This window comes from Myotis davidii, unplaced genomic scaffold, assembly GCF_000327345.1.
Source record: "Myotis davidii unplaced genomic scaffold, ASM32734v1 scaffold106, whole genome shotgun sequence".
Taxonomy (NCBI): domain Eukaryota; kingdom Metazoa; phylum Chordata; class Mammalia; order Chiroptera; family Vespertilionidae; genus Myotis; species Myotis davidii.
In genome coordinates this window covers 90,288-99,300 of record NW_006297290.1, presented here as the reverse complement: position 1 = coordinate 99,300, position 9,013 = coordinate 90,288, and the positions used below count along the sequence as shown (strand labels likewise).

The following is a 9,013-nucleotide window of genomic DNA, read 5'->3' as shown; positions in this document are numbered from 1 at the left end:
GGGGAGGCCAGGGGATTGTCAAGGGCGGGGGGAGGGGGGGAGGACACATATGTAATACCCTTTGTAATACTTTAAGCAATAAAACAATTAAAAAAAAAGAATCCAAGTTTAAGAAACTAAATAAATTTATATCACAAAAGTTTACTTTTGTAAAGATAATTCAGGAATGTTATGTCTGATGCTATTCTTCTCATCTAAAATGCAAATATGATATAAGTCTACTGAACTCAGAAATAACAAGTATCATATAAGCATCATAGCATTCTCATGTATGCACAAGTATGAACTGATATTTATTAGCTCTCTATTTTATGGTTTGGTTGTGCTGTTGACCACTTCTTTGTACAGTTTCCAAAAGTAACTCATGGAATAAAATATGCCTGAGCGGTGTCCAGTTATAATCCACTAGAGGCCCAGTGTATGAAATCATGCACAGTTATCATCCCTAGGCCTAGCCTGCAATCAGGGCCATCTTCCACCCAGTCAACACTAACCACTCGGTTCCCTATGGCTCCCCATTCGCCATGCTGCGATCAGAACCTGCAGGCCAGGAGGTGGGGAAGGGACTGAGAGGTGGTCAATGCACTTCATAGCGACTGGTTGAGTGGTCATTCTGGTTGCTGCCCTTTTATTATATAGGATAACTTGGGAAATTTATAAACTCTAAAAGGATTTCTTTCAGGAAACTCCACATTGTACATCCCATAAATTTGTACAAGAAAATTAATCCTTCTCAGAAAGTGTCTTTAAATGTTGGACTCTATAGTTATAAGTCACCTTCTAGGTGGGAGGAATCAACCAGTAAAAGAGCAATGACATTTTAAAGTATTCAGATACAAAAAAAGTCTTTCTTCAACTTTTCTAACCTTTTCTTTTGGTATATGCTAGCTGTACCTTCATAATGAAAATATTTCATTCCTTCACATGTTTTTGTATTTCTTATTTTTAGGGATTGCAGGTGACTGGAAGAATTACTTCACAGTGGCCCAAAATGAGAAATTTGATGCCATTTATAGGAAGGAAATGTCTGGAAGTACACTGCAGTTCCGCACAGAACTTTGAAGAGCATACAATGAAAATCCAGAAGAATTGACCTGTAATTTGTTGAAACAAGGATAGTTGTGCATAATCAAATGGGGTTTAAAAGGGACAATTGTGCTTTTAAAACTTTGATTTTCCAGTGTCATTAATCAGTTCCCAGTTTTGCTCCTGACTCTGAGCTTCCAAATTTTATAAAGTTAAGACCAATCATTACCTTTTTGTAGACTATTCTTGCCTTTTTCTAGTACTGCCAAGAAAATAGCTATCCTACTCAATCTCCATATATTTGGTCTAAAAATGAAGTTTCCCTCCCTATTTATAAAGCCCAAGAAATGTTTGCACACTGAAACCATCTTTCCTAGCGCTGCCCCTATTTCCCTTTGTTGAAAACTTGATTCTGGACACACAGTTCCACGGCTGTTTTCTGGGTTTCAATATGTTCCCTGGATCATAGCTCATGGCCTTGTGGTGTCTCTATTTTGATAACATACTTCATGTCCCACATCATTTAGTTTATATTTTAGAAATGTGTGTGTCCCTAATCTAAGTACATCCCCAAATTTCTAATTTCTGAGTATCTAATTTCTGAGTTTACTAAGGTGAAAGGTCATCAGTCTCCCTTGGACTCTTTCCTGAGAACTGGACATCTACTCTGAGACCCTGACTGGGGGCTGGAATCTGTTTTCTGGGGAGAATCCTTCCTAGATCTTATCAGCCTCTTTATCTTCTGAGAATTGTCTATTGTTGGACTCTGGTCTCCATTTGGGAACTTCAGTTTATTTCCTCTTGTGTCTGAACAGGTTTGGATCCCTTAATACCCCAGAAAAGATCATAACTGAGGATAAAATTTCCTGGTGTCTAAGGGATGTTCTCTAGGTTGAATATCCACTATGCCATACCAAACATCCCTTCTTTCCAGTATCTCTCACTATACCTCTCAGTTTGGGCTCTTCACTGTTTCCTAGGAACATCTATTTGTTCCACCTTTGCCTTGGAAGTAATTATTTTTTATCTTTCTATGCAGCAAGACCTTTGCCTGCAAGTCATATTTCATGTGCCAAGTTAAATGCCAAGCCTACGTTCCCAAACTCAAGCTTGGTTCAAACGCTGTGGGCACTTATTCGTTTTGGGGAGGAGTTCTGACGCATGACAGACACCCTGAGCCACACCTGAGATGGCTACAATAACTTGGGTACAATATTTTTTTCTTTATAGGCAAATCTCTGCTGTCAGCCACTGCACCTGGAATAGCTCTCAAGCTTGTAACTTGTCTTTTTCAACCCCCATAGGGGACTGATCTAATGCCAAATGGAAAGCTCCTAGGAGTGGTATAGCTATGCTCTTAGAGATAATTGTTTTGACATTTATTATCTATCTTATGTATTATAAATTATTTCGGGGAATGAAATGTGTGTGCATGTTCCTTAAAACATTTTAATTAATCTTGAATAGCTAAGAGTATTGTGGAACAGTTCCAACTTTCTAGAATACTCTTGGCAACAAGGAGGTAAAGCCAATCATGTATCCATTTGCTTTATTATCTTTATTCATAATAAGCTAATGTGGTATGGACTTCTGATGCTATGGTCTATTTTAAAAAATATATCTCTGGACTAGCCTTTAATCTGTGTAATAGATTGGCTACACTAACTGCCTCCACTAGCAGGATAAAATAATTTCCACTTACCCTAGTTGTCCTTTGTGGAAATATGTCTCTGTAACTGGATTTTCTCAAAAAAAATTGAGTGATCTTTAGCTCTGCTCCAGGTAGTTTTCTAGGCACTGTGGATAGAGTGGAGAAAACAGTAGAATATAAATTGTTCTTATATTTCTTACAGGTCGTTGCCTTTTATCCATGTTTTAATTTCTGATTCAAATGGCAACATCCAGGTTCACTCACTTCTCAGGTTGCACCACACAGTAGCACTCCCATTAGAATTACAGCTTTAAAAGTACTGAATATCTTTTGTGACTATCCAGAGAACTGCCACCAAATTAATTTCCCTGAAATAGTGAATTTATCATTATCCCCCCCCAAGCAATCATTGCTATAAAAAAAATAACCCACTTAGATGAATCTCATTCTATTTCCCTCTAACCCATGGCACCTGATGTGAGGACAGTAATAGCAAATATGTGGCGACAATGTGATTACTCCCTCTCTCATGGCACCTCACTAATCAATTCAAGGAATTATTTTTTAAGAAGCCAACGTATGGCTTAAAAAATCTTTTCATTGTGACATTCAAAATAAGTACTGGAACTTGTTTAGAGTACCTATTGTAATAGGTACCTATTATGAATCTTTGTCAATATTGGTAAAGAGGAAAGAGGCAAAAAGACTCTCAAAGGAACAGTATCTTGGATTGTTCTTTAGTGAGATACTTAAACTTTAGAAAACCAAGTAAATAAGATTTTAGTTTTCTCATCTGTAAAATTAAGTAATCAGTTTATATTTCTTCCATATCCTAAAATTGGCTGACTGCATTTGCTTTCTGTGTAAACATGTGTAAATGTATATAGGCAAATGCATGTTTATATGTAAATGTATACATATATCCCATTGGTTCTGTTCCTTTGATGAATATAGTACATATTCTAAACTTTATTGCTGTTCTATGTTTTCATAAAAGTTTTGGACCAAGTCATTTCATCACTCACAGTTATTGGATAAGTATTGGGAACTTCCAATGAGTTGGAAGTATTTAAAGCTATAAGAGTCCTTCCCTGTAACTTTTCTATCAGATAGTGTGAAACACAAAGCATTCAAACTTATATGCCAAAATCTATTAGCAAGGAAGTCAAAATATAGCCATACTTCCTTGTTCTCTGCCCTATTAAGCACTCAAATACATGTCATGAAAGATGCTCCTGAGTGAGATGGAAAACTCTACTTAAGAGTAGTGAGAATCTGGTGACCAGGTCAGAATTCTGTTGGTAGAGCATCATTCTAATTGTCTGGTGATCTTAAAAGTTTAGCTGTAGTACCTTTAAAAGAATAGCAAAATGACTACCAAAATTTATCATCTAATCTTTAATTACCAATGCTACATATTTACTTAAAGCAAATATTTGACCTGATAAACATTTCAAAAGTTGGAAAGTGCTATTAATTAATATATACTGTTTCCAATTCATTATTTCTGATAATGTTTTTTTTATTGTGTGCTTTAAATAACTTTTCATTAAAACTTTGGGGATTTATAATAGCATGCTACATTTGACACTTCCACTTACTGGGAATGCCAGTCATATTATCACATGAGTCACATCAGATTTATTTTTATTAGTATTTTATCATTTTATGGACAAGAAGATCATGTAAATTCAGATAAAATGTAGGATTCTACAATATTAATAATCCATCACCAACATCATAGCTTTTCCTTTGCAGAACTTGTATAATTATAAACCAATTGACTTAACACGTTTTAGACACATTGGAGAAAATATGAAGTGCTCTTGAGTTCTAAGGTCAGTGTATTGGTTAGCATTCAACTTGACCCTTTAAAGAAAAGATTATACAAAAAAAATTATTATCTTAATAGATGAACAGACCTTGAAGAAAAAGAGAAATGAATAGATTTGCCATTTACTAGATCTCAGTAATACTTCTATTTTTATTGTCTAGTCTTAGTGGCATTTAAATGCAAAGGTTTATGGATCATACTGCAAGGAATCCCTCGGGTAAAGGGTGCTTCAGAGGCTGCCAATGGACTGGAGATGTGGCAATAGAGGCGATGGGCATTTGCCCCACACCCCCTGGTTTCAAATATACCAGTTGTGCTTTTTTGTTTCTTTTTTTTTTTTAAATAAAGCTTCCATCTAGAACAGTTTTAGATTTGTATAATTATTCCCAAGATAGTACAGAGGATTCCTGGATACCCCACACCCAATTTCCCCTATTAGTAGTATTTTATATTAATATGGTATATCTATCACATTTAATAAACAAATATTTGTATGTTACTATTACCTACAGTCCAGACATTGTTTAGGTTTCCTTCATTATTTTATAATGTCATTTTCTATCCCAGGGTCCCATTCAAGGCACCATGTTACATTTAACCATCTTGTCTTCTTAGTTTTCTCTTAGATGTGAAAGTTTCTCAAGCTTTTCTGCGTGTTTTTTTTTCTATAATCTTGATATATATTTTTTCGAGTTAGCTATTTTGTAGAATGTCCTTTATACTAGAGGCTCAGTGCACGAAATTTGTGCACTGGTGGGGAGTCCCTCAGCCCAGCCTGCACCCTGTCCAATTTGAGACCCCTTGAGGAATGTCCGACTGCCCATTTAGGCCCAATCCTTGTGGGCCTGATCCCTAAACGGGCACTCGGACATCCCTCTCACAATCCACGACTGCTGGCTCCCAACCTCTTGCCTGCCTGCCCGCCTGATTTCCCCTAACCACTTTTGCCTGCCAGCCTCATCACCCCCTAACCACTCCCCTGCTAGGCTGATCAACGCTTAACTGTTCCCCTGCCAGCCCAATCTACCCAAACTGCCCTTCCCTGCCGACCCGGTCGCCCCCAACTGCCCTCCCTTACTGGCCTGATCACCCCTAACTGCCCTCCCCTGCTGGTCTGATTGCTCACAACTGCCCTCCCCTGCAGGCCATCTTGTGGCCACATGAGGGCGGCCATTTTGTGTATTGGAGTGATGGTCAATTTGCATACTGGTCATGACTAATTAGCATATCTGGTCATGACTGTGAGGGCATCGTGACCAATTTGCCGTTTTATTAGTATAGATATATAATATTTTTATCATGGCTATGATAGGATAATGTGTTTTGGAGAAAAAGACCATAGAGTTAAAATACCATTCTCATCACATAACATCAAGGATATATACTAACTATAAGACTTATCACTGTTGATGTTGACCTTAATCACCTACTTGAAGTAGTGTTTATTAAAGTTACTCTTTGTTTTTCTTTCCATATCATACACTTGGAAGAAAATCACAGTCTATAGTCTAAACTTAAGAAGAAGGGAATAATGGTTTGCCTTCTGAAAGGTAGAAATTATTTAGAATTATTCTGCTTGGGAGATGTTTTAAATTTCTCCTGCTATTAATTTATTTATTTATATTAGTAAGGATTCATGGATATTTATTTTATAGTTTTTGTTATAATTCAGTAATACCGTATTTTCTTGCTCAAATTTTTCCAGTTTTGTCCATTGGGAACTCTTTAATTTCCTGTTCCATGTTTTTAGCTGGCTTCAAAATGTATACATATTTTTCAAATTACTGAGAGTCAAAGAAGTTTCCAATTTTATTAACATATATATGAATATACTGTATATATCAATTGTATAGTATAAAATTAAATAATGTATATGGAGTAATTATTATATTTTATATCTTATTAACATTTGCATTGATCATTTATTAGATGCCAGGCAATCTTGTAGAAACACAAGTAAACCTGTCATACATTGAGGAAACTCAAACTTTTGCTAGGCTTTAAATCTAAGCCTGTTTAACTCCAAAATGTCATTCTCAACTGCTCTATGATCCTATAAATAATTATACATAAATAATTTCTTTCAAATATTAGGTATTAGATCACTTCTTAAAACATTACCATAAACATAATTAGGTAATGGTGTCCAAGATGACAGTGGAAAGGTTTTAAGCTCTATCCACTCTCATAGCCCAACTGTTGAAGGGACATTGCCTATAAACCTGTGAAGATTAAGTTTATTACTGCTTTCCTTCTAAGCTATGTCATGTTGTTTCTTGTCATGTTTAAATAAAGATGACAGTACCATAGTTCAAGCTCATATGAGTTAATGTAATTTTTTAGTGTTGACTTAAAAACTACTAATTTGAAAGAAATATCTCCAAAAAACAGTCTCTGTTAAAATGCATTATGTCCAAGTAAATGACTAATAAGACAGTTTGTGTAATGCACCATATTTATAAGATGAGGACTGACTGTACTCTGTCCTGTTCTCTCCTTTAGGGAGGGAGAGAACAAGCTGCCATAAATATTGTGGAGAAACTTCTCATGCAACTTTAAATATGGGGGGGAAAGGAGATAGAACAAAATATTTTCTCACAACTTGTGTTGTCTCTATCCCCTCCTTCCAGTCTTATTAGCAGGAGTACCAAACTTCCTGAGTTTACTGAAAGCTTATATCAAGAAAATACGGTTCTTGTGGTTCTCCTTGGAAATTCTGATAAGATAGCCTGAGACAGGGTGCTCCAAATTATGCATTTTACATAAACATCAAAGCTAACTCAATGACTGTATTATCTGGTGCTATTTCCAAATGATGAAGGTTAACTATTCTTGTTTCACAAGTAACTTCCAGGTAGATGAATGGATGAATTGATGATAGATAGATAGATGATAGATAGACAGATAGATAGATAGATAGATAGATAGATAGATAGATAGATAAGATAGATAATGAACAGATATAATGAATATCAAGACACTTCTATTATATTTGAATTTATCTTTAGAAATGCAAAAAACATTAATCAAATAAAACTTAATTTAAAAAAGGAAGAAAGTCCAAGGAATTATAGAGCTCAACTCTGGGCCTTTGTCCAAACATGCACTGTTTTAAAATAAAAGAAGTGGGTAACTTTTCCAGTACAGTTTGTGAACTATTTGTTAGCTTAAAGAACTAGTGTAGGTTTAATTTCATTGAGAACTTTTTTGCTTAATTCCTGGTAATTATACCTTCCATTGGCTAAAAGCTAAATCTTTAAATAGATTAGTATGTGGGACAACTATATTCTACCATTGTTTTGCCTGAATTCTTATTGACATATTTTGGGCTCTTAGGCTTGAAGCACACTGGGTCTCTACAACAAAGCCAAAATACAAAACGAATAAAGCAGGAAAAGGCAGAGATAGAATATAAAGTAATTACGGATAGAGTAAAATCTGCCAAAGCAGCCTGTTAGTGAAGGTATAGTATTTGAGTAGTACAAAACTTCTATCCCAATACCTGAATTTTCTTTTACTAATGCACTTTTACTATTTTTTTAAGTATAGCACACACACAGACTAGTGTACAAACCTTAAGTATCCTGATAAATCTTCCCAAGTAAACATATCTGGGTAACCAAATCCATTTCTTAAGAAACAGGGCAATACTATTCTTCCCCTCCCATGTGCCCCCATAGAGATACCCAGTTGAACCTGTACAATTTATAAAAACAAGTCCTTTCCTCACTCTGCTGTAGCCAGCTCTGTTATAAATCAGTTGTTCATAGACGTGAAAGAAACCCATATATGTGGGTTTCTTTCTGACGTCTGTTTTATTCTTTAGGTCTATTTTTCTATTCATGCATCAGCACTGTACTGCTTTAATTAATATAGCTTAAAATATAACTGAGAACCTGATAGTATATCATCTCCAGTTACACTTTTCTTCAAGGTTTCTTTATTAATTATTGGCCTTTTGCATTTCCATATACATTTTAGCTTGTCAATTTCCATTTATAAAAAATTCTATGAACTGTTTTGGGATTACATTTAAAATATTGGTCAAGAAGTGACATGTGTACAACACACTGTTTTATTGGGGATTTCTCTAATTTTTTACTTTAAACAATTTTATCAGTGTGAAAATATTACATAATTTTTTTGTCAGAATTCTATATTTTATCTATCTGGTATCGTTTTAAATAATGTCTTCTTTAAATTTTATTTTTATTTATTTATTTGTTTGGTTTTTTGTTTGTTTGTTTGTTTAAGACTCACCCAAGGATATTTTTTCTATTGCCCCCACTCTCTCCTGCCTTCCCTCTGAGGTTTGTCTCTATGTTTCTATTTTTGTTCATCAGTTTACATCGTTCATTATACTCCACAAATAGAGTGAAAGAGGGAGGGAGAGAAGAGAGAGAAACATAGATGTGAGAGAGACACATTGATTGGTTGTCTCCCGCACCCTCCCTGACCAGGGTCGGGATGAAGCCTACAACCTAGATACATACCCTTGATAA

General features: G+C 35.3%; 1 protein-coding gene across 1 annotated transcript in view; it reads left to right on the top strand.

Moving 5' to 3' along the window:
* LOC102755501 (sulfotransferase family cytosolic 1B member 1) overlaps nucleotides 1-3,095 on the top strand; it is a 24,193-nt gene extending 21,098 nt beyond the window's left edge. Inside the window, exon 7 of the mRNA XM_006773096.2 lies at nucleotides 950-3,095. Within this exon, the coding sequence (XP_006773159.1) occupies nucleotides 950-1,062 (113 nt within the window). The 3' untranslated portion in view covers nucleotides 1,063-3,095. The remainder of the gene's footprint in view (nucleotides 1-949) is intronic.
* The last annotated feature ends 5,918 nt before the right edge of the window (nucleotides 3,096-9,013 follow it).